This window comes from Strix uralensis, chromosome 3 (assembly GCF_047716275.1).
Source record: "Strix uralensis isolate ZFMK-TIS-50842 chromosome 3, bStrUra1, whole genome shotgun sequence".
In the NCBI taxonomy this organism is placed as follows: domain Eukaryota; kingdom Metazoa; phylum Chordata; class Aves; order Strigiformes; family Strigidae; genus Strix; species Strix uralensis.
In genome coordinates, this window is record NC_133974.1 from 4,515,094 (window position 1) to 4,540,802 (window position 25,709).

Genomic DNA, 25,709 nt, shown 5'->3' on the forward strand with positions numbered 1-25,709 from the left:
CTATGCAAAGCTGGGTAGAGAGGTATGAAACAATTCTGGATTAGTTGTAGGAATGACTCAGCCAAGGTCTGTCAGTCTATGTTTTCCTGTTCCTGGGACTCAGCTCCTTGTCTTGGACACCCCCCCCCCCCCCCCATGCCAAATGAATTGGTGCAGAAGTCACTGGGCAGTCGGTGTTGGTCTGCAGCGTCTTTTTGGGAGCCCTACTTGGGTCAGCACAGGGTTGAGTCAAGGGATGGAGCCACTGGAGATAAAAATGTGGTTTTAAAGCTGAGATGGCCCAGGCAACGTTGCAGAAATTGAGATTTCCCATGCAGGAAGGACTGCAGTTGCTGGTCACTGGCATGGCCCCAAGCCAGTGTTCATTTTCAGCTCCGGGGGAGGCAGTTGATGGATTGTCAGGTACCTGAGGGACTTGAAGGCAGGTAACAATTTTGGATAAGTTTCACCAAATGGTGATAGCTAGCAGTGAATAGGGCTTTTTGGGTTTGGACTGGAGGCACTTTCATCTCCTGTGTGTACATCCTCATTTGGGTATGGAGCCTAGTACAGTGCCCATCTCTCCCCAAAATCAAACCTGCCTTTGGAAAATACTACTAGGCACACATCTGCATTCTTAAGAATTCAAATACTGGGGTAAGGATGTACCAGCAAGGGTCCTTGGGAAAGGGACCCTGGATTTTATGTCCTGCCAAAAGATTAACAGGAAGACAAATGTCTGTGTGGGAGGGCAGATAGCAAAAGCCATGGAGAGTACATTATTTCAGGGGATCTGCATTCCCGAGAAAGATGAGCTGTTACAGTCCTGCAAGACAGAGGGATGGCTTTATAGTTCAAACAGCAGCAGTCTGTGCTTTCAACTCAAAAGCCTCTCAGTTCAGAGGGCAGCGTGTTGGTTGAGAGGTTCTCTCTCACGCTAGTCTCTCATCTTGTCGTCTGATTTAAATGAAGTTTGGGCTACAATCTCTTGAAATGACAAGAGTGGTTACTGTCCCATAACATGTGTGATGCGGCTCTTTAGCGGAGGCGTAGTCATTCATGGCATAGCCATTCAGTACAAAGTGCACTAAATTAACTTCAGCTGCCTTCTGGCTTATGTTGCGGTGCTGTCTGCACCCCTGCTGAAATTGCCTATCGTGTGCCACTGTGAGCTCAAACTACTGAAAAAAAAAAAAAGAAAATTAAATAGATGGAAGCACTGTTCCATTGAGAATCAGTTCTAATTTTAGCTATATAAAATAAATGTATTAAAGTGTACATATCTGCTGTAGACGTGTCCTCATTTGGAAGGCATCTTGCATCAGGAATGTTCTATGTTTGTGCAGCTCCTTGCACAGGAGGGTCTGAGGCTTTACCTGGATATATTGCAGTTAAATAGACACCCTTGACTGCAGGGAAATAGCATGGATGTTCCCAGTCTTTTAAATGCTACTTAATGCTCAGATTCCAATTAGGAATTGGCAAATTCAGCTCAAAGTGACAGTGCAAAGGTAGCCTTTGCTAAGGCGTGACATCTTCCTAGCTATCATAACCCAGTGTTACCCTATTGCTTATGTGACCTTTTCTGTAAGAGTCCCATCTTCACCTTTTTACCTTTCTGGCAGATAAGTGTTTTTGATGATGACAATAAAGATACCGCAAAGCACTTTTATTCTTGGTTGCCCCATCTGGGCTGTGCGTTTGATCTGAACGGCCGGCGTTCCAGTCAGATTGCACTATCAGATGGAGCTGGCTCTATTTCCTGCATTATTCTTCCTGGCTGTACCACATTATGCAATTATGTTTGCATTTAAACCTGAGCACTTACCTGTAATGATGCTGTAGTTCAGTACATGATACATTACAGCAGTAGATAATGCATACAGATAGGCTAAGAAAGCATGTTGTTGATGTGCTAAAACTAAACAGGACATTGCGTTTGAAAGCGGACTCTGAAAGCTCGCAGATTAGGCTGAGCCGTTTAAAAAGCTTGCATTACTGAAATAACAGCTGTGCAGGGTGAAACCCTCTCCCTGCTGGGCAGGTATAGGATGGAAAGGGCAGTGCAGGCTTCCCCAGTACTGCCCTTCAGTCTCCATCACCACCGGCATTGCCGGTTGCTGCCACCCACTTCTGCAGGAGCAGGAGGGTCTCAGCAGCTGCTGGGAGCCCCAAATCCTGCACCTCCACAGAGCAATGAAAGTGAGGTGAAATGATGTAGCTTAGAGAACCGACTGTGCCTCCGCTGCTGGTTAAGCCCCTTACTCCTGCGTTACACCTGCTCTTATCTTTGAGTTACACCTGCTCTCATACCTGCAATGCAGAGGCAGCCTTGGGGACTGATTCTGACCAGCTGGTTTGCATTACTGTGCTGTTCTGAACACACACTACTGTTTAAGTAAAGTTAGTTGGGTTGTTTTAAGTGGTGCTCACCCTCTCTAACCTCTTTTAGGACTTCACTTCTGACAGATAAAGTGAAGATTTTAGTAACTTCCCTGCCTTTACGCAGGACATTGCACTGGAGCAAGGGTGCAGATTTCAGAGAGTAATAACTCAGCAGTGCTGGTCTGCATCAGATCCTACCCAGGGAGGATGAAAAACTGTATAGCCTGAAGAAATTTCTTTGTGTCCATCCAGTTCCTCTCTGTCAAAGGCGGAATTTACTTTAAAAATACATTTTAAACAGGTGAAAATGATCAGGCAAAATGTTTTGATGAAGCTGCTGCTGTGATTCAGCAGAAACCAAACGTGGTGCAGGAAGCCATGCAGGAAAATGAAGCAACGTTCCTCCTGCTACACAAGGTATCAGCAAGCACATCCGTTTTCCCTTCAGTTAAACAAGGATTGCAACCTGTAGTTTTCCTAGAAGGTCCTTCCTTCCTTCGTGTTCTGGGGATCTGCGGGTAGAAGGAGTTATGACTGGATGAGTGTCATCCTATTTGTTTGAGAGGATATGCAGGTGATAAGACAACAGTAGCACTTACAAAGCCTCTTAGCTTCCAGTTGGGAGCTGCTTAAAATGCTCTCAGTGGTAATAGATGTTTCAGTGGAGCAGTACAGTGGTGTCAATCAAGTATTGTTCAAGATATGCCTGATCTCTTCATGAAATAGTGAAAAAAAATTGTAATAGAAGAATAGAAGAAATGTGTCCAGTAACAGTCATTTAAATGGCCCTGCAGCTTTCGCTGAGGAGATGTGGATGCATATATGGCAGTATCAGCGTTTAGCCTTGGATTGTGTGATTTTGCTGTCTGTATGCTTTATTTAGGGTCATTTATTTAGGGTCATTTAGATGAGATGTTGGGGGATATGGTATAGGGGAGAACTTTGTAGAGTCGGGCTGATGGTTGGACTCGATGATCCCAAGGGTCTTTTCCAACCTGAATGATTCTATGGTTCTATGATTTTATGCATAGGACATACCAAGTTGTAGCCTACATGCAGCACTTTCCCTCTTCAAAGGAATTTTCAGTCTTTGCCTGGTACTTCATTGCAAAGCCCTTGAAAACCAGGTGTGCAGTGGAGATGGTTTGTGCATCAGTTCACTTGTATTCCCTACATCCCCATTGGAGCTGTGTGAAAGTCAGGGGCTGGATCCCACAACAGTGCTCTGACCTCCAGCCCACCCTTGCAGCTGATTTGGGACTCTCACAGGGTTGTGTTTTTTTTTTTTCCTGCCTGATCCAAAAACCCCGCCATCATCAGATCTCCACCATCACTGTTGGGGTGGAGCAGCCTCATTCCTCCCACTCCATTTACTGTAGTGGTCATTCAGAAATCCTTCTTGCTGACACATAGGCACATAATTTGATTTATTTTCCTGCAGATGGTTGGTAAACAGTTAAGGTAATCTTTGTATTTGCAATGTTTGCTCTCAGATTAAAGTAAATCAAGATTATTCAATTGTGACACAATATTTGCACAATGTATACTGCAAAGGCCAGCACAGTCATCAGGCTTGGTTATTCTGCTTTGGTAAACAACTTGATGTCACAATTTTCTCATTACCATTAAATTGCCATTTTTAATTTGTCTCGAAGCCTTCATCCTTTGAGAAATCACTGGTTTAGAGAGATGTGTAAAATATGTGTGCCCTTTAACTGTGCTCTGGAAAGGGAAAACCAGTTGTGTTGTATCTAAACTGGAAGATTGCACTGAATTCCCCAATGTGTTTACACGCACAGGATTTTCATGCAATTTGGGCTTGCGATTAAAACTGCACTGGTATAGTTTCCACTGACATAAACTGTTGCTGAATATCAGGCCATAAATGAACATTAGGAAGATTTTTGTGAATTAGCAACAAGTTACTATAGAGAAAAATTTCATTTTGTGAAACACGACTCTTCATGTGCTCCAAGACATTTCCTCTGCTTCCAGGGTGTTTTCCTTAATATTTGAAGTTGAGATTTCTGATTCTAGGATCAACCTCCTACCATAACCCTCAAAAGACCCTGAGAGACCCAAGAACAGCACTTTGGGACTCACATGAATGTGGTAAATAGACTTGGACCTTCCGATGGGTTTCATGGTTTGTTTAATTATGGAGTGGCTTAATACTGCTCATATCCCCCCATTACTTGGTATTTTACCTTCGGGTGAGCTTTGTTGTCTATGTATAGGAAGCTGACTTGTGCTATATCTGGGACATGCACACCCCGACAACAGCGATGTCTTTTCAGTGCCCTCCCTATGAAAGCACCATTAGATCTAACTAATACTCCATGTCCTTAATTAAATACCTCTGGTGCAAAGAGCCTTACCTTCTGTGCTTGGAAATTGCAGTGATTACTCCCCTGCTGGAAAAGCCTTTTTTTTGGCAGTTGTTTTTTGAGTAGTTTTGCTGGTGTAGTTGCTTGGGATTTTTTTTTTTTGTTTTGTTTTGAACAGGAATTAAGCTGTTTCTCATGCCATTGTCCAGTTGCAAATTGGCCTGAGACTGACTTGTGCTGTGGGCTCTGACCTCCTAAACTGCCCACTCATTTTTTTTCTGGACTAATCAGCTAGATGAACTATTTACAGTTGGCTTTTGGGTCTTCTCACTGCTTTTGCGGCTGCCCCTGTCTGGGTAATTAATGACAGTGTGGCTTGTTTATGGTCTTGAGTTACTAATGCTGTTGGCTGCAAATGCATTTTTACCTCTGGGACGTGCCAGTTTCCTGGTTCTAGTCCCACCTCACCAGCCCAGGTCAATTTTTTGTGTGTAAACAGATTTATCCTGTAATAGTTGGAGAGAGACTAGGGTCATTCATCAGTCCCATAGAGAACATGTCCAACCAGATTCTTTCCTTCTTGTGCCTGTGCAGCTCAGCAGAAGTTGGAAGGATTCCTGCAGGACAGCTAAAATAAAATAAATTAAAAAAAAAAAAAAAAAAGAAAAGCAATCCTTTCTTTTTAACACAGGGTACAGGCAGTATCAGTTAGAACTAAAGGTGTTCAATAGTACACCTCGTGTCCAGCCACATGCCCAGCCCTGACCCTTGTTATATCAATGCTTCTGGGAGTCATTAATGAAGGAACTGTTATGTAGCTCTGTTAGGATAATACCACCTCCATTTTAAAGCTGGAGTAAATGGTAAAGAGAAGTTACCTAGTAGCAGATAGTCATAAACCTATCATCTTGGATAGTGTTTCTTGGATTATGTTCTAGGCCTGCTCTATCACAGGCAATCATGTCAAGTGTGCCAGTTCATAAGGGAAAACCCAGTTTGGTCTTTTACTCCCTCTGGAAACCTGTCACAGACTCAATGCCTGGATAGTCAGAAGCATTCTGCTCATTTCCATCCTTGTTTTTTTCATAGCTACAGTTACTTCCAGTCTTCCTGGGGATAATGTTGTCTTTTGGCATAAATGATTCATTTTTTCCCATTGTATAGTTCTCTAGACATCTTTCCTTCCTTCTATTTTTTAATGTGTGTAAGGCTACTTCCTTAGTGATTTGTGACTCAAGCACAACCATTCCTGCTATTTTATATCATTTCTTTCAGAAACTGGAAGAAGATGGTCCCCTTATCTATCTACCTTTGTTGCCCAGTTTGGTTACCAGTGTCTGCTCAGTTGGGTTAACCATGGGTGGTGTCTGCCATGACATGAATTTGAGGGGAACTTCCTTTCTTGCCTCTGGATTGTTAATAAAATTCTTCACTGTTTTGCCAAGGCAGTTTGTATCAACATCTAAAAATTACCACCCTATTGCTCATTGCTAAACTGGCATCAGGGACTGTCTTAACACTGGCATGCAGAGGAGGGCTTCAGTGGTCAGGTCATGTTATTTTCAGGATCACATGGAATTGAACTGGGTGGGAAATTTCTCAAGGTTTGAAGCTGGTGAACTCCTAGGAGCCAAAAGGCTGTCTTTTCTTTGAGGGAAGGCTGGGAGAAGTAGTTGAAATATGCTCCCCATTTTGCTATGCTCTTGTTTCAAAGGACTTTCCAAATAAAACCAGATTAAATAGAAATCATGGTGGTGAATGTGGTGCTTTTAGTAAGAGGAGGGAAGCAGACTGTCCATCGCAAACTTCTCCAGAGGTTCTCCTTTTGACACTTTCTACTCCCTCACATTCAACTTAGAAAGCTCCTTGGAAATGCCTCACTCAATGGCAAAGTTAGACTACAGTAATGAAGTACATGTGAATCAGAGTCCTTTAAGGGGTTGCTGATCACATTGTAAGATCTACTAGACTGGTTTAACATTCTGATTTCCAATACAGGCTACTTTAATAGTTGAAGGCAACTTCTTTGAAAATGCAGCATGGGCAAGAGAAACCCTGCAAAAACTGGTGACTCTCAATCTCTGTCTTGTTTGCTTTTCTGTAGTGAAAATTGGCTTTTTTGGAACAGGAGGGAAATTGCCTAGACTAGAGAATGGTTCACAGCATGCTGGTTTGCAGCTCTTCCTTGCCAGTTGGTGTTTGTTTGCTGTGCCTCTGTAATGAACATTAGATGGTACCCTCTGTCCTGAGACTGCTTGGAGAAGCCTGGGGAACTTCAACATTCATTATTAGCCTTGACCAGCTTCAGTCTGGCCATTCTTTGATTTCGTAAGACAGCCAGCTAAATTCTACCCATTTCTGTGTGGAAGTCCAAATCCATATATTTGTCTACAGAATAAAGTGTTGCACTGTGCTGTTGGGAGAGAGAATATTTTTTTCTTGCTGTGTATACTTGTTTGGCACGATGTATTTTCTGTCCTCTTTGGGACAATCCTATTCCATCTTCCCTATGAAGCTGTATATATGCCTTCATTCTCTCTGTTAGCAAGATCCTTATTCACTGCTGGGAATGAAAAGACGATTGCAAAAGTCCTCTTTTAGTTTTGGTTCATATAGAAAAAAGGACAATTTTTACACTGAGCGGTGAAGTGCATGCAGAAGACTGTTCTTATAACAGCAGGATGAAAGAGTGTCCTATCATGCTTGTCTCAGGGATGCTGGTTATACAGAGGAAGATCTATCTATGTCAACTAAAATTCTATGACTTTACAGTTGTGGTGAGCATTTTTCAGTTAATTTGGCAAAGGGTTAGAGATCCTACAAGCAGGAGAGTCAGGGAATAATGCCAAGAGACAGGTTCAGCTTCTCTGGGCACTGGGCAGTGTTTTCCATGCTAACTCCACCAACTTTAGCACATAACATGCATTTGCATCCCTTTCAAGTATGTGTAGGAGGGAGGAGCCTGCACCAATTTGTCTGTTTTAATTATAGATGTTCTACCCACCTTCCTAATTGCTCCTTCATTAAGAAGTAGCTTGTTGTTTCTTTTTTCCCTAGGAGCTAAAAATAATCAACTTTTGTTTGTTTCTGTAAATATTTTTTTTTTTTGCCCTTGAGGAGATAATTATTTCTATTGTTGCATGAAGATGGTGGCCAATACAGGAGGAATAATTAGAGCAGATGGCTGAAAATACTTCCCTTGTAAAAGACATCTAGTGTAATAAAATACCTCCCCTCCTCTTTTGTCTCCTCCAAATATACATTTTTCTTTCCTTCAGGTGGGTGGGGGTTGGGCGAGGGGTGTAAATCTTTTCCTGATGTATTAAACTGAGGAGCTGTCAAGAGTTCGCAGCCTGGAAAGTGAGCTCCCTGTATCCATCACTGAAATTAAAGTGTTTTCAAATGTGGTGTGGAGTCCTGGGTCTACGGCATGGGGAAATATATACTGTACTCCATCACTTAAAATGTTAACCTTGTCTCTCCGTGGTGACTGAGGACAGGAACACTTGCTCTCTGTACTTGCTGGTTAAATGGCAATCTGTCAGCACCGAGGGAAAGGCTACCTTGTGGGTGTCAATCTCGGCTGTGTCTGCAGCGCTTGAAACCTTTGCTTGTTCATGGCCATGCTCGCCAGGAATGCTTCCTGCTAGAGATCATAGGAAGCAACTTAGGAGAGTTTCTTACACGTGCAAGCAGGTTGTTGTGCAGGAGCAGTAATGGGCTCTGTGTCTTGTTGGATGTGTCTGGGGGAAAGGATAAAACTGGCTGCTGGGGGTGGAGCTGGTGGGAAAAACCCTCCTGACTTCAGGTTTCTCTCTGTGGCCACGTCACAGATAACCCTCAGCTGAAACCCACAGCTCAGGAGAGAGCGTTGGGCACAGCAACAAGCAGAGGCTGTGTTTAACTACACTGCTGGTTCTTGGTTTGGTTTTGAAATTTCTTTTTCTGATCAGAGGAGGAGGGCTCTTGTCTTTATGTCTGTAAAGATTGTTGCAGTCCTCTTTTTCAGGACTATACTCTAAAAAAACCCCACCTAACCAAACAAATTGTAAAGTTACCAGAAAGTGAGATCAAATGATCTAGATGGTGTCTAAACAGGTGTTTCTTCACCCTCTTAAAAGCCAAAGACTACATTGCATTTTGGGGAAGGGGGAGTTACAGATCACCAGTTAAACATGTGTTGTGTTGGCAGAATGATTGTTATTTACAAAAATTTAGATGAAACATTGAAGGAGTGGTCACTTACAATCCCTTCCCTTTGTGACTTGTTTGACAGCCTGTGTGGGAATGCAAGTGTATCCCTGTTACTTATTCATTTGTTGCAGTTGCTGCTGCTGTTTCTGAACCCTGGTAGTCACAGGCACAAGCTGAGAAACTGGTACAGAGAGACCGTGTCCCCAAAGGCTGACATAAAGGCAACCCGAGGCTGGCTGACAACAGCAGCAGCTAAAAACATAAAATGGAAAGAAATCTGTCTGAAAATGGAAAAAGAAGGAACAGCAGAGAGGAAGGGAATAATGTGCTGAATTACAAGGAGCTTGTGCATCTTTTATTGTATGCTCTTAAAACATTTTATCTTTACATCATTCATTCATTGTTTTGGAGCTCTAATGAGGAAGGAGTTGATATCCCCCCAGAATGAACCTGTGTTATACACCAGCTATGGTCTTGGTACATAAGGTGTGGGCTTGAAATGAGTTGTGCATGACACACACCAAGTGGCTGTCACAGGTGGGAAGATATCACAGGACTCTGCTTGTTGAATTTTCATGTCAGATCCCCTCCCTGGTCCCCGTGCTCTTTGGTACCCCAGGAAGAACTGGCTCCTTAGGGATTCCCAGTGCTTGTGATTTCCCACCCACCTGGGGTTTCTGCACATATTTTGCAGGTTTCGTTCCCTACTGAGTAAGTGTCATCTCTTGTACTGGATTCAAAATGTAAAATGTTGCCAGTTTCCTATGGATATGTGATGTGAGGGGACATCCTGCAAAAGTTTGAGTGACCATTTTAAATGTTCAGTTCACGCTATACTTGTGTCCCTGGGGAAAAATCCAAAAGAGTCTCTCGCCTCAATCTAGCTACTGATTTGCATGAACCTTGCAGGATTACAGCATCTTTGTGGTCTCTCTTCTCCTGTCAAACCTAGTTGACGTTGGCAACATTCAAGTGTGAGCACTGACAGCGACACAGATGGATGCAGAGATGTTATGGTCTCATAAGCTCTGTTTCCTCCAAATCATCTTTCTGACTATGTGGTATATGCTGAAGCCAGAGTGGGAAGTTACCACCTCACTGCAGCAGCTGCAGCCAACCAGCTCCAGCTTCACCATACAGGGCTTGTTTTATGCCAACTCCTCTTTCCCCCATCCTGACTTTCAAGCTCCCTGACATTTGTTGTCCCCTGTGCTGAAGCTGGAAAAAGCACAGGAGGAAAATGCCCATCGCCAGCCGCTGACATGCAGCTTTCCCTGGCTCTGTGGGTTCCTCCTGGTTCATTCAACAAGCACGCATGGGCTGGGCGCTTAGCCATGACCCTGGTGCTTGCAGCTGCTGTCGCTCTTCGGTCATACTGAGAAGTGTTTAAATTAAACACCATAGGTCAAATGCTGGATGCCAAGCAGGGAAAAAATGGAAAAGGAAAGAGTTTTCTTGGATGAAAAAACAGCGAGGGAGATGTTCTTATCCTGCTCAGCCTCAGGCAGAGGGAAAGGAGCTGGAGTGTCTGCATGATGAAGAAGTTTAGGGTATGGCCATATAGATGTTTGAAAGATAAGATGGTTGTCTCACTGTTTTTCCTTCGGGTTCTCAAGTGAGTCAGTCCATCCCAGTGGTCATAAGAGCATGCTTAGCCTGCAGGGCAGCAAATTCCTCTTGCTACCATTAGCATGCAGAGAAGGTGGTATTTGGTGTCTGTAGGGTCAGTGTGGGCTACAACCTGCCCTGTATTGATAACAGGTCAGCTGTTTGATGAGGGGTGTGGAATTCAGTTATGTGTGTATTAGTCCATGTTATTTTACTATGGGCTGCTTAATAGGAACGGGACATAGCCACCATCATTCAGCAAAAGAACTTAAGAAGTCCATTACAGTGGAGATTTTACTGTGCTTTTCTTCCAGAAAACAGGGAGAGGCTAATCATATGACATTCACAAGATCCAGAAAAAGTACTTGTGACTCAAGGCAGTGGGCACCTTCTTTCAGAGATCTTAAGGAAGTGCTCTTTCATCTTAGGGAAGGGTGTAGGACTGCAAGAGAAGGTTCACCAAAGAAAATCTTCTGCTATCTCATTTCCCTCCATCAGTTGAATATCTCTCCTCAATTTCTACAGAGTTTGTTTCCCTCTAACACCCCTGTACATTATTCTGAGTTGTGGTAATTTCCTCAAGCAAACTCCCTTTTCTTTCTTCAGACAGACTCTTTAGATTTATCCTTTCCCTGATAACACAAGGATGCTACAAGTAATTATAAACAGGTCTTGGTCCTGTGATGTTAGCTGATGTTCGTCTGTTTACTTTTATTTTTTTAAAAAAAGAAAAAAATACAAATCAGAAATCACCTGAAAGATGGACATGCGGTGATGCACATGGCAGCAGCATAAGCCAGGTATCTTCTCACTGGAAACCTTTAGGTACAGACTGTGTGGAACAATAGAGATTTTTATAACCTTGGCCAACTCATTTTCTGCCTTTATGCAATCATTCTTGGGCAGTAAACTTTTGAGCAATGAAGTCTTTGTTTATGTTGATGGTGTAGGAACTGCCTCTTACTGCGGACACATCATCTGAATAACAGAGCACTTGGTTTCAGCATATTTGTATCTTTTCTGAGTTACATTCTTAGGATGGTTAATAGTTCTTAGTTTCTCAGATGGTTTCAACCATTTCTTGTGCCTTATTACACTGGCACGTATGAGCTACTAGCTTTTATGCCAGAAGATATTGGTAGAACTGAATAGATATGGAGTCTTCTAAGAAGTGACAGCAGAAACCTAGCAAAAATAATGTAAACACTGGTGTTATATAAAGAGAACCTTAAATGAAGAACTAGGATGTTTCCTAGTTAGAAAGGGGAACCATCTTAAAATAACACAGAAGTCAAATTCAGAAGAGGAGTTTATTCTTCTTAACCCTTGCAAGACTTCTATCAACATCTTACTAAGCTTTTGCTGCTAGCAAGAGCAACCTGATATATTCCTTATGCCCTTGCTTTCCCATTAAAGTTAATTGGAAGCTTTTAAGTGACTTCAGAGGTTTAGAGTGATGTCAGAGTGACTTTAAGCCATTTAACAAACCTTCTCAACAAAATGTTCCGATGGAACCCACCATTTCACAACTGCATCATGCAGTGTTTTGCTAGCAGCATTGGTTGAGTTTGTGCCAGACAGGAATTTATGGAATTTGTAATTTTGTGCTACTGTTGGCTTGGTAAACAGTGTATCTGGGAAATGTGTGCCCTTCCATGAACTGTACCCTCCTCTGTCCCCTGCTCTGAGATAAAAACAAGTTTAATTAGCTCCTTATTCAGTGGATCTATTGTATGACCTTGTGTATTATATAAAATCTGCTTCAAAGTACTATCAGTGAAGAGTAATTCACAGCCTCTCTGGAAAGACAGTGGATGAAGATATCTATCCTTTCAGCTGGAATTTTGTCCTAAATCTCTGAAATATATATGTTTGCAAATAATGAAGATGAAACTTATCCTATTACACTTATCAACCATGGAGAAATTGTACTGTCTGTAACTGTTGTGTACAGATGTGAAGGCTTTTCTGTAATTCTGTAATGATGAAGTGGTTCTCTCCCTCTGACACCAGAGATTTAGCTCCCCAGATGTTTTCACTGTGTGTGTGTTAATGCAATCCCAGGCTTCTGTCTAAATTGAACCAAGTAATTCCCTTTGTGGGGAAATCATAGAATTGGTCAGAGGGTAGAAAATACCAACATCCATACCCTACAGACAGGGTGGACATAAACCAGTTGTAACGCTTAGCCTGGGAAACAACACCCATTCCCTGTTGTAAATAATTAGGACAGTAGTCTCCATACAGTAGTTATCTGACTGCTCTAAGTGCTATGGGAAATGTTGTATAAAACATCAGGCACATAAAGCTACAATTGACAATAGCACAGTCAAAAGAATAACTATCATAACACCAGCAGTATTGACTCACCTAAACCACAGCTCCAGAGCAAAAGCTTTAATGCATATGATGTGCTGTGATTAAAAATGGAGTAACTATATTTTGCTTTTGTATTGAGGTTATTCTTTCCACTGCTGTTTCGGATTAGCACAACCCAGTGAGGACCACAAATATTTCCATGTCTGGTTTCCCCCCCTCACCTCAGATCAGTTCTTGCTAGTTCACGTGCAAGTCTGAAAGAATATGTTATGAATGCCTGCGTCCACACTTGTGCTCACATGTCCATGAAAAAATATGCACATATTCCTCAAAAAATCAGTCAGACCTTCACTACAAAGTGAATGCTTAAAGTTTAGAGGTGAGGAGGAACCATGACTCGAAACAGGCAGGCGTCATTTCACCATTGCTCATCATGAGTCAGCCTGATTGCTGTTTTTAAGTTAGTGCTTTATTTGGAACTGATGTGCAAGCCATCAAAGGAGAGGCAATAAAAATACTGGATAAGCTGAGAAAGCTAAAAAGGTATTTGAAAGGAGGGATATCTCTCTAAATGTGAATGACTGGCAGTAGAGCTTTTGAAAAGAAATGTATAGAGCCTGTAAAGCGAAATATTGCCCAGCTAGCAGGATGTTTTAATTCTAAACTCTTCAGGCTATTTTTATGACATTTCCAGGAATTAATGTGCAGTTCTTCTTTTTGGGAGGCAGAGAGAGACACACACCAGGAAACCTGCGAATTTTCTGCAGCCAGACCTGCAGCAAGCCCCTCGTTACCCAGACCAGAATGAGACAAGGGGCAACCACCAAATTATGACAGATATTTCTGAAGGCTGAGAACCTTTCCAACCCCAGCATCCCTCCATCCCCTCGCCCTATGCAGGGTCCTGCCGGGAAAGTAGCCGGCGTGGCATTGGCATCACCGTGCTCTCGGCAAGCTGGCTTCCTGAAGGATGGGAAGGGGTGAGCTTTGAACTTCTCTGGGTCTGTTTTTCCAGCTTGCCCTCCAGTTCTGTGGCCAGTGGGATGAGGACTCCAGCTGGCCTGCTGGCCACCAGCCGCGAGATGGCGATAACGTCACGATAGAAGAAGGCCGGACCCTGCTGCTGGGGACCACCACAACCAACCTCAACCTGCTGCATCTCAAAGGTCTGCAGGAGGGGGGTTCAGTGCTCTGCTTCCTCTAGGGCTGGAGTTTTTCATGGCCGTGTTCTCCCCTTGCCTTGCCCCGCTCCTACATCAAAAGAGACACCCGGTCAGACAGACCGAGTCTGCTCTCGGTAGATACAACAGGACGGTGGTGGGGGACGGGGGAAGCGTTTAATTATTATGTATGCAGAAGGCATCGTTTATGCTGTTTGAGGCATAATGACAATATGAGTAGGAAGGCTTTTTTTTTCCTTTTTCTTTCCTCCAGCTACTGAAAGCGCTGCTATCCTGAGTGGCGTTCAGTGATAATGGCAGTGCTGATAACAATAATCAGCTCTGTTTTGTTTGGCATCTTTGAGGCAAGCATGTTGCAAAAGCCTTTACAAAATTAATGATGTTACAGAATTACAGGCCACAGCTACCAAATGTAATAAATAATCCAGGATCCTAGAGCACGGCTGGTGGAGAGTAAATAACCAACCAAAATTATGGGGGGAAACACTGGGTTTGCAGGGTTGACATACCCTGGGGTAGACTCAGCATAAGTGTCAGGAGGTATATCTCTGTGGGTGTCAAAGTAAGAATTAAAATTACGTGTAATTCAGTGCCAAAAATATTCCGCCCTTGTTGTGAAAACTGTTGTGCACATGCTTGGTATTAAGTGAATGAGTTGTGCTGGTGAAGTTGCTTGCTCAATGTTAAGCTCATGTGTAAGCCTCTGCTGAAATGGAGCTAAAAAAATGGAAAGAGGAATTTTTATATGTTTAAGGACCTGGATCATCTTTGCTGAAAAAAATGAATTTATATTAAAAGGATGTTAAAAGTACTAGTTTTTCATTGAGATAATGATGAAAAACATGCACTTGACAATGATGTTTTAATGTAACTTTGAATGATCATTCTAGAAAGAAAAACTTTGCAAGTTTATCCTTATTGTGAGAACATTTCCAAAAAAGATGGAACCTGGTCAGTCTAGGTTCAGAGATTTTCAAGTATTGCTACACCAGGCATCATTCCTGTTAAAAAAAAAAATAAGAAAATCAAATAAGAATTTGAGATTTAAAAAATGTAAAATGTTTTAGTTCAATTTTCTTCCCTCTCTTCCCCAGTGAATCTAAATCTATGTGATGCAAGATTCTTCTTAACCTCATTGTGATTATGACATACAGTAGAGGAGATAGGTCAGAGCCCCAGATTTCTGAAACTTTTGGCTTCAAATCTGGATGAGGATTTTGGGGCTCAGTCTCTCACTTTGTGAAGAATTGGGGCACAATATTACAGCAGAAACCCTTTGAACTTTGGGCCTCCTCAAAGGCACATTTGATCTATGAGTCAGCACTCATGAAGCAAACGGAGGTCTGATTGAATTTAATGAAGTCTGGAGCAGTATCTTTATGGCTTTGGCTCATCTGACATTCAAATAATTTCTCCCCTTTATCATGTTTTCCAAGAAGCTTGGTTTATAATGTAGATTCAGTTAGGAAAGCAGCATTAAAGTATCCTAGATGCTATTATTTTCTGCATTGCTACATGCCAAACATAGGGACTAAACCTTTTAGTAGCAGAAACCTTCACAGTAATTGTTTATCTGAGCTTCATCTTTGCTGAAGTTTCCTTATTGCATCCACCCCCACTTACATAGGTGCTGCTAGCTGTTTAGCCTTGGCTAGATTTGGACTCAAGACATGCTGAGATCTACTCTGATATGAGACTGGGATTTATCTTTCCTAACCTTACTTTTCTTTAAGTTGTCCAGCTCAGGGGAGTTGTTTAGGCTCCTGTATTGATAGAGAGAAACATCACCAAAGACTTGTGTGTCTTAGGTATTACAGCTACCCATCTGAAGATGAATCACAGTTAGGTGATCCCCTTAGAGGAGCAACTACTGAGTCTGTGAGCATGTCAAATAATTGACAACTTTCCCCAGCTGCAAGATGGGCATGACAATAAGCCCCTCCTAACCTGTAGGTTATGTGCTTCAATTGCAGCATTCTATTCCTATTCCAGCTGGAGATTTTTTTCTTAGTCGAAGCTGGAAAATGGGATCAAACTGTAGTTCTGCTTCCATTGGCTTTCATGACTCAGCATCAGGCTGTCTGTGCACTCACAAGCTGAAAATATAAGAGACTTTATGGATGACAAAAATCTGTAATGCTGCTGAGTCTACTCCTGTGTGGATGCTGTACTGCCCATTTTCTGGTGTATCCAGCAAAGCTGGCACATCTTTATAGGCCCATTTCTTGAAATTCCCCTTTTTAGGACACCCTGAGGATTTTGAATACTGCCCCTGTGTTGTCTCCTTATGATGATTTCAACATTGTAGAAATTGTTTAAAAACTATTATATCAAGGATGTCAGCTTCATGTGCAGCCTTAAAGTGACCCTGCTTTGGCTGTATTAACATATAGCTAAACAGGTATAGTGCTTCTGGTAGTGACCAGACAGTCTGGGCAGAAGATCTGGAGGCTAAAGCAATAGAGAAATAAGATTAGGCAGCTGGGTCCTGCTCACTGCCATGAGGGCTCAGCACTTTCTGCCTCCTCCTCAACAAGCAGCGGAGCACGAACACGTGGTTATCGGCAGTGGAAAGTTTAATAGCCAGACTGTGAAACTGCTCAGACAATACTGATTGGGGAAGAGATACAAGATAGACAGATTGTAGATAACTCTGTATGTTCAGCAGATTGCAGTTATTTTTGTAATCCCAACATCACAAGTATGGAAATATTTATGATAACCCAGGACAGATGGAAATTTCCTTTGCACAGAGCTTAGACTGGAGTAACTCCTTTGTGTTGGATGGGTTGATACCGCAGACATTTGTTATTGCCTTTGTCTGAATTTATAGTGCTCTAGGGAGGTCTGGAGACCAAAAAGCTGTCTGGTCTTTCAGGAGTACCTCACGGATGAGCTTTGGGATGATGCTGCCACTATACCCTGATGGGGTTGAAGATCCCCAACTGACCAGTTGCCTTTGCAATGGCAATTTTGAGATGGCCATCCTTGCAAGCATAAGGGAGAAGATTGCTTTGGTCCCTATCCTAGAAAAGCCTCAGTGTCACTTGCTACAGCTTTCTGTCCCCTAGCATTTGTATGATGGCTGCAGCTTGGCAGTCCTGCTGAAACCAGCATGCCAGCTCCCTTTTCCACAGTCAGACTCCAGGTTGAGGGTTTCAGAAAGGTCTGACCTACCTCATCTGTGGTTTCTGCCTCTAAAAACTGTGCATTTAGTTTCCGAAATACCATGGCTAATCTGGGCTTTTCTTTTTTTCCAAACCATGAGATCCCAGAAAAAAATTAAAGAACTAACAAGCCCCGAGATACTCATGGCATTGTCAGTTGTTGTCTGATTTTGAACCCACATCACAAGAGCAATGATTATCTGTCAATATTTTGAATTTCTTATAATCCATGCTCAGATCAGACTGTGGCTAGAATGGGTCCTGTGAGTAGATCTGTGGAGGAGAGAAATCCAGATACTGATTTTGCTTGACTTTTTCCTAGGCTTTGATGCTATTAGCAAAGAGCATCAAATATTAGCTGATACACCTGCATTAGTAGTTATCAAATAACTAGTGCTTCAGTCACTGCTGATAAAGACTGGGTCTGAATTTGCTGAAAGAAGGAGAAAGCTTTTCCCTCTGTTTTCCTGTCTATGACATCAACTAGTCCTTAAACACATTTTAAAATCCCTTGTCAGTAGGCACGGTTGGAAACTGCTTGTGTTGCGGTGTTTTCTGTGCCATTTTGCTCAACCCATTTGGGATGTGCATTGTGATACTTTTTGCAGGCAGTTTCTAGTTCATATTTTCTTTTTTTAATCAGGCAGAGACATTACAATTAAAATACCGTAAAAGCGATTCTGGCAGTATTGCAATAAGCATGTTTTTTAATTAAAGAAAGAACATGGGATGTACAAATAGTACCAGCTAATGGGAAATTTCATCCAATGTATTTTTTAATTGAGATTTAAAAGGAAGAAAAGTCAGCCCTATTTCTCCCTGTCGCTGTGTGATATTTTCCTACATTGTTGCAGTGAGGTGTACCAAGTCTGCAATAATTACAGACTCACAGCCTTAAAGTCCCAGCTGTTTTTGTGGAAAAAAATGTAAGGCATCAGTATTTTAATTTGTTCGCATACTTTTTTGTAGGAATTCAGTGTTATTCAGTAGAGTGCAACCTGTAGAGCTGGACATTCCTGGAGGAAGGTTTTAAGGCCTTGAATCTGTAGCAATTTGTTGTTTTTTTTCAGTTATTTCCCCAGCTGTAAACCCTGGTCCATGTTTGGGTATGGGCTGCAGGTTTCTCTTTCCCATCATGTTTCAGATGGGCTTACAGCATGTACATTAGACTTCCAAGGCTCTCGCTTGCCAATGAAATTGATTTTCTGCAACTTCAGTAGCTCTTGAGACTTCTCTGGGGTGTCGCAGGATAAGCAGATCAGTGGAAGCTAATCCTGGCTGAGGAACTGCACACAGCTTCTGCAGAGACCAGGCTGAAACCCGAAGCAGCACCATCTCCTTCGTCCGCTCGCTGGCATGCAAGGAGGAGGTATGCCCCTTTCAGGGAAGCAGATTCGGCCTCTAAACAAGGGATGGAAAGATCTTCTGAATCTGTCTCTACCTGTCCTGGACACTAATAAGGCCCTTATTACCTTAGCAGCTTTGTACTCTTAGTAGATCTGTCCTCACACACTTTTATGTTGTACAGAAATACAGTCGTCATGACCTGTGCAGGCTGGGAACAGAGGTCCAGATCTTCTTAAGGTTTTTAAATGTAAATAAATAAATACCTTCAAAGGCAGCAGTCTGTATCATGAGCCCAGAACAACAGAAGAAGCGTACCATGTAACAGGATTGCACACAGGTTTCTTAAGTTTTGAAGTATTCCCTACTCCTCTGATGACTTGACAGAGCATGCATTAGATAGCTTTGCTGTAGAAACAGGCTGTCGCTAACACCAAGGTCCAACCCACTGTGCTAGACACAAGGAGATAAACCCTATCTGTAATATCTTTACATTCAAATGGCAGAAATCAGCTTGAAATGAGATAACTGCAGGTGGACGAGCATAGCAAAAAGAAACACGCTGGTCTAATGGTCACCCAGGCAGGCTCTAGGTGAGCAGAAACATAATCCTGTTACCCAAAACAGTGCTCCTGTGCCTTCCCCAGTGCACTCCTCCCTTGCCAAGGATGAAGCACTTAATGCATGTCTGTCACATGGGGACTTGAAATAATAGCCCAAGGACCTCTTTCTTCATTGGACCTCTATGTGTGGTGTTTACCGTGATGCCTCCACAAGATTCACCTAGAAGCTTCCTTCATTAGATCCTAGATGATGTGAAGCCATCTAGGGGTGTCCACACCTCTTCCCCACCAGGTTAGTTCTCGTCTTGCAAATGCATCAGAGGTATTTCTAAGTATCTTGGAGACTACCTAGGAGCTGAAAAAGTAGAAGGGCTTCTTCAAAGGAGATATACCTATGGCAGCATCTTCTGGGCTGCCGATCTGAATTGCCTTTGCTTGTCTAAGGAAAGTGCCAGACTGGCTTACAAGGGAACACGTGCCATCTGAACAGATGGCTGTGAGTGCAGCAAGCCAGAAAACACAGGCTTGTCAGGCCTGGGAGATGATTTCTGTCTGAGAGTACTCAAGCAGCTGCCGGTTCCTCGCCCAGGGACAGATTAAGGCCTCCGTCCAACAAAATGCTGGAATACAAGCTTAACTTTTTAGTGTGTTAGTGATGTCCTGGTGGAAATACACAGGCATTTGAATTCACAGCCAGTTTGAGATCTGTACCTGTGTATTATGAACATGGAGGAACATACTCAGAGAATTGGGGAATGCATTTTGGACTCTTGGTTCAGGCAGTCTTTAGGATGGAGCCAATATAACAAACCACTTCACTCCGTTGTGTCTTGCTCAGCAGTGGTCCAGCCTACAATCAATTTTTATGGCTCATCCGAATGTCATGTGAACGTGTCAACTGGGTGCAGGTGACAGGTCCATGAAATAATCGATTGTTCTTAATTAAGGCTCAAAAACTCTGTATTCCTCTTCCCGTACACAGGAGGATCTTTGTTTGGTATTTTTTTTTTTTTTTTTTCCTCCGTGGAGGCCCCATCAGGCACACCCTTGGAGCCAGAGAATGAGCAATAAGTGGGCTGCCAACACACTGCAGCCTTGTTGTACAGGATCAGTTGTTTCAGCAAAGATATTCCAGCTCTGGCAGTTGCCTCCTGCTGTTTGCCACTCAGGGATGCTTGCCAGGAATATAACTTCTGAGCTTAAGCCGGTCTCATGGGGGATTCTGTGGCTTTGTCATGTGAAACACCAAGTGAGAGGAACTAGTAGGAGCAAGTTGAAGACTGTGGGAATATCAGTTATACATGGCCATGGCATGTCCACAACACAGCCAGAGCAGATCTTCCCTGCACAGTGATGAGAAGTTGTTGTCCAGTTGAGGAGATGACCTTTCAATCTGCAAATCCTCTTCCATGCAGAAAAGGTTTTCTGTTAGTTGAGGGGCGTGACAGAGTAGTGATATATAAGACAATTCTGCTGATACTTTCCTAACATCTTCTATTATTGATTATATATATATAAAAAAATCTCTTAAGACCATCCAGCACTTTTCTTGTAGTTTCCTTGCATTAACGCTTCATTCAGCTTTACATAAGGAAGTAGAATTAAATCTGGTGATAGTCACTTTTATCCTAGCTTCCTAATGAGCTGTTCATTAGAAAAAAGAATATCTTACATTGACAGTGAGTGTAAAGTGTGGCCTCAAAAGATGATGATAAAAAAGCCCTCCATGTAAAAGGTGCACTTTGGAATGGGGACTTTGCTTCCCTCTGAGTTCAAGGGAAGCTCTCTAGACTGCTCTAAATCACAACCTAAATGAGAAATATCAAAATCTCTTTTATGCGTTATGAGAACATCTGTGTTAGAAGGATTTTTTAAAAAAAATTAGATTTTTGAGAAGGGATATAATCTGCTGTGACTGAAAGCATGAATCTTCATGACAGAGACAAGGAGAAACTTCCCCCAGCAATCCTCACAGTCCTCTACTCCATCGTTATTTGTTCCTTTTTTTCAGAAGTGCATGATGTAGCCTCTTCCCTTAGTAAATGTTCTGGATACCTGGGCTGTGGCATTGCATGAGCCAGTCTGGGACTCCTGACAAGGTGAAGCGTTAATACATTATCCTTCCAATTCCTTTCCTTTTGAGTGTTCCCTCCACCATTTCCCAAGGACTTCAGAAGATAAATCTTTTTTTCACAAAACCAGTTCTGTAGTTCTGTTGATAGCATGATGGTGCTGTAGTTATTCACACAGCAGTTTACAACCCCCATCTTATTATCAGGTTTGTTTTACTTAATATTCCCTTTTTTTTTTTCATTATTTGGTCTGGCTCTTTCTCCCTTCCTGTGGGACAGATGGAGTTGCCTAGTTTTTCTCTCTCTCTTTTTTTTTTTTTTTTTTTTTTGTAAAGACAGATAAAGAAAGATTTCTTTTCCGGGCAGAGAGGTGGAGGCTAATTGCTGGGTTAATTGAGAAGAATGGTGCTTCTGATGTCCTCACAAAGTATCAAATAGCCTCAACATATTTCTCCCCCCTCTCCCTCACTCCACCTAAAGAGACCCATTGAATTTGCACATTACTGTACAGAAGTGATTATCAGTTTAATTGTATTTATTTTGCTTGGTGGGGAGGCCATCATAACAGTAGTTGATTGATTTTTATAAAATCACCCTCAAGGTCATATGTAGGACTTTGCTTTCCTGTGCAGCCATAACAAACAATTTGAGGGTCACAGCCAAAGGTTCAGTTGAGCAATATTCTTGCTTTCTGCTTTCAGAGAAGAGGTCAAGTGCAATAAAAGAAGGAAGCATAACTTTTATTTTCTTTTAAAAAAAGAGGGAGGACAATGTTGTAAAACAGCAGCTGTATATTTATTCTGACCCAGTGAAAAACACAGAGATACAGAGAGCTGAGGATTAGGAGGGACAGTATGCAATTTCTGGACATAAGTATTTGTAAGTTTGGATAGAGTTTGTTTTACACTTAGACTTGGTAAATAGTAAAATGAATCCCTGCTAATGTTTCCTTTACTTTTCTGTGATGCTGCTTCCCTTTTATTTTCAGCAGTTAAACTTTTCTTTTTACACTTTCTTTTATCGCAAAGACTGAGTGCCTTTTGGCTTTGTTCTGGGAGGAGTTCAGAAGCTTTGCAAATAGCCAGGGGACAACGACATTGTGGTGTGACCGTGAGTGTAGCTGATATATCTGTTTCCTACAATTACATGTTTGGTCTGACTGCTGCTTCTAAGGGAAAGCCAAAGCATCACGTAGAGCAAATGCCTTCTGGTGGTCTTGACCTTGCAAATCTTTGCACCATTGCCAAGAGTGCTTGGGTTGCCATTACATCTAGGGACAGAGAAATCCAATAGCCAGGCAACAACCCCCATCTTGAAGTCCAATTATTATTATCCCTTCACATCCAAATCTTCAACCAGGCTGGAGAAACCTTGTTTCTATGTAGGATTTTCCCCAGGAAGGGTCAAACTTGCAGGCCAGGTGTTGCACAGCTAATGCTTGCATGCCTGCTGCTACTGAAAAAGGGCTGGGACTGTTGCTCATACTTGTGCCCAGTGTAGACCAGTCACCAGCATCCAAGCTTATCAGACACCCAGAAATCCACAAAAGATATGGAAAATCTTTGAATCAACAGAGGAGAAAATCACTCAGGACAACTGACGTGGAGTTAGCCTATTACTGAGTAACAGGGATTTTAGGAAGAATAGAGGAAATAAAAGGGAGATAGAGTACTGGTCACAGAGGACCGGTCATATGTAAGGAGACAGACAGTGATTTTTAGGAGCTGTATGAGGGTGAGCTACTCCTGACATGTTAAAGCCACCTTGTGCAAAAAAGTGCACAAGAGACAGTGCAGAACGTGTTATCACCCATCCCAAAAGCATTAAGCATTCAGCTGGTCAAGCTGCCCCTTTTTGCAGGAAGAGGGACCCTATTTGAAGTGCAAGCTGTCTTCTTCTCACTCCTTGCTAGTTTTCCAGAAAGGCAGGTGTCTGTAGTACTGGTAACAATGCATGACTCCATTATGTGCTCCATTGTGTCTCAGCACTGCCCATGAAGGGAAGAGGAATGAATATGTGTTACTGTTTTAGAACAGACCCTCTGGGGGCAGGGCAGGAGGAGACAAATCCCAGACCCTTATGGGAAATAGGTGTCTTCCCATGGCTGCCTCGAAGTGCATTGGGATGTCTTCAAAAAGAAAAGGACTCAGGCATCCCATCCCATCCCATCCCATCCCATCCCATCTTTCCCCTATCCCTGTCATTCCATGGGGAGGGGATAGAAGGGTTTGTGCAAGGAATTTAATATTTCTGACCTGTCTTGCAGACAGCTTGAAAATTTTGGATGGACAAAATGTGGCTGAAACTTGGGAAAACTTTTGGGGATGTTGTTTGAGGCAGAACTATGATTTTGCAATCAAAAGATAGGACAACTTTCGTTATCAGCCTTCCTGGTTCAGTGGTACAACATGGCAGCAATTAGAACACTCATTAAAAATTGTATGGAGAGAAATGGAAACAGAAATTACTATATTTCACTGGGAACAGAGCATAGGAAGTCAATAAAGACCTTGGGGGAGATGTCTTTTTTTATGTTAGGAATAAAATAAATCGCAATGATTTATAGTTCCATTTCTAGATTGCGGTGATAAAATTATTAACACTGATGCTATAAGGCAAATGTATTTAATAAATATTTCTGTTCTCAGTGTGGGAAAGAACAGGATGGTAAATTATATCACAAGAAGAAGATGGACCAGGAGTCCATTTATTACTGAAGAATGTTAATATATACTGAAGATGTTAAATAAGGAATACACATTCTTAAATCAACAGGTCCAGTTTCATTCAAACTGCTGGTAGAGGCATTTTGTGGCCCACAAATATTAATTTCAGAGTACATGGGAAATTACAGAGGACTGTAGAAACACCGTTTCATGAATTAGAGGGAGAGTCTTAAAAACCTTATCAACCAGTCTGAATGAGAGCTGAGATTTGATTTTACCCGTATTTTCACAGAAAATGCTGTTTTCTACACCTCTCTGCAGTGCAATGCAGGAGGATCCAAAGAGAACTACTGTCTGAAAGTGCATTCTTGACAAGTTATGATTGGAAATAAACCAGAAATTATGAACAGTAAGAGGAATTAGCGGTCAGAAAAGATGATCATAGAAAGTGGTAGAGTGGTGTCCCCAAGTCACTTAATGATTGTCTGCCTTTCCGGAGGGCATCCAGCAGTCAAACACGGATGACTTGACTTCCTCCAGTTTTTCAATAGCATGATGTGTACAGACCATCAGGCGATATCATCTAACGATCTCTTCAGTCTGCAAATGAATACCATTTCAAGTATTATCCCAATTTCAGCCTGGCACGTTTTGTATTAAGAACATTTCACTTTTCTAGAAGTCTCACGTGCATCTCAGAATAGAAGTCAGATATATTCTGTTGTTTTGCATGAAACAAGCTGAAATTTGTGCTGTTTTATCACAGTATATTCAGTATAATTTGTAACACTATATAGCAAGCTTAACAGAAATACATTTGTATATAGAAAAGTATGTCTAGGGAAAGAGACAATTTACACATAGGGGAGCTGGTGTTTGTGGGAGCACTCCCATGGTTCCCAGTGGTTATAAGCAAGAAAATGTGAGATTTATCTTTTTCATCTATTAAGCATATTCTGTAAAAACTTATGTGGAATCCACTCAAATCTGGAAAGAAAATATTTAATGGGTAGTCCTTATTCAAATACTAGTTTTGTTATAAGAGTGAGAAACTGCAACTAAGACTAAGTTATAAGACTTTGTTATAAGACTAAGAAATCAGTGAAGCAGTGAAAGCCCCTCAATGCAAGAATAAATAAGGAGATCAGGATAAACAGAATGTGTTCAGCAGGAGTGGATACAACTGGTTGGGAAAGGCACACGAGTGCTATGCATCTCCCTTATCATGGAGAGCAGCAGGACCTGATCAAAGGTGAGCAATCATGAAGGTAGTTTTTAATCTGATTTTTATATTAAAAACTTCTTCCCTGCTTTTTTGTCTCAATACTGAAACTAAAGCAGAGGTCTGATCTCCCTTATCCTTTTGTCAGAGTCACCATCAGCCGGGGTCCTTATTTCTCCGTGAGGGAACAGGAGCGACACAACACCAATATGATGATCAGATCATCCACCTTTATTTCCCAATCCTGGCTACATTTATACTCTACTAAGTTCCGTACACACACTCATCTATCTTCTAATAGGCTACAGGTTATCTGCACATGCTGTTCATGCGCCTCTACAAGCATTTGCATTGGTTAATTGCAATTAGTACGTAAAGCCCAAAACTTGCCAAAAACTCCCTTATCTCATACCATGTTTTGCTCAGACTTTGCTGACCACAGGTGTTTCTCACTTATCTGCTATCTTGTGTGTTTTTGCCAGCCTTATTTTGCTGGCCTTGTCTTCGTCCTTGCATTCTTCTGCCTGCACTAACTTCCCTCCAGCGCGGCCCAGACTCCTACAATCCTTCTTGCTAAGGATTGGTAGTATCTTGTGGGGAACAAAAGTCAACTGGTAGGTATAAAGGTCACCACTAAAAACTGCTAACACCAGTAGAAAGCTGGCCATGGTATGAGATGGCA

General features: G+C 42.1%; 1 protein-coding gene across 1 annotated transcript in view; it reads left to right on the top strand.

Annotated features, from left to right (window-relative positions):
* The window catches only part of PKHD1 (PKHD1 ciliary IPT domain containing fibrocystin/polyductin), a 271,278-nt gene that overhangs the window by 77,726 nt on the left and 167,843 nt on the right, over positions 1-25,709 (top strand). The window contains exon 36 of the mRNA XM_074861360.1: positions 13,828-13,978. Coding sequence (XP_074717461.1) covers positions 13,828-13,978 — 151 coding nt within the window. The remainder of the gene's footprint in view (positions 1-13,827; positions 13,979-25,709) is intronic.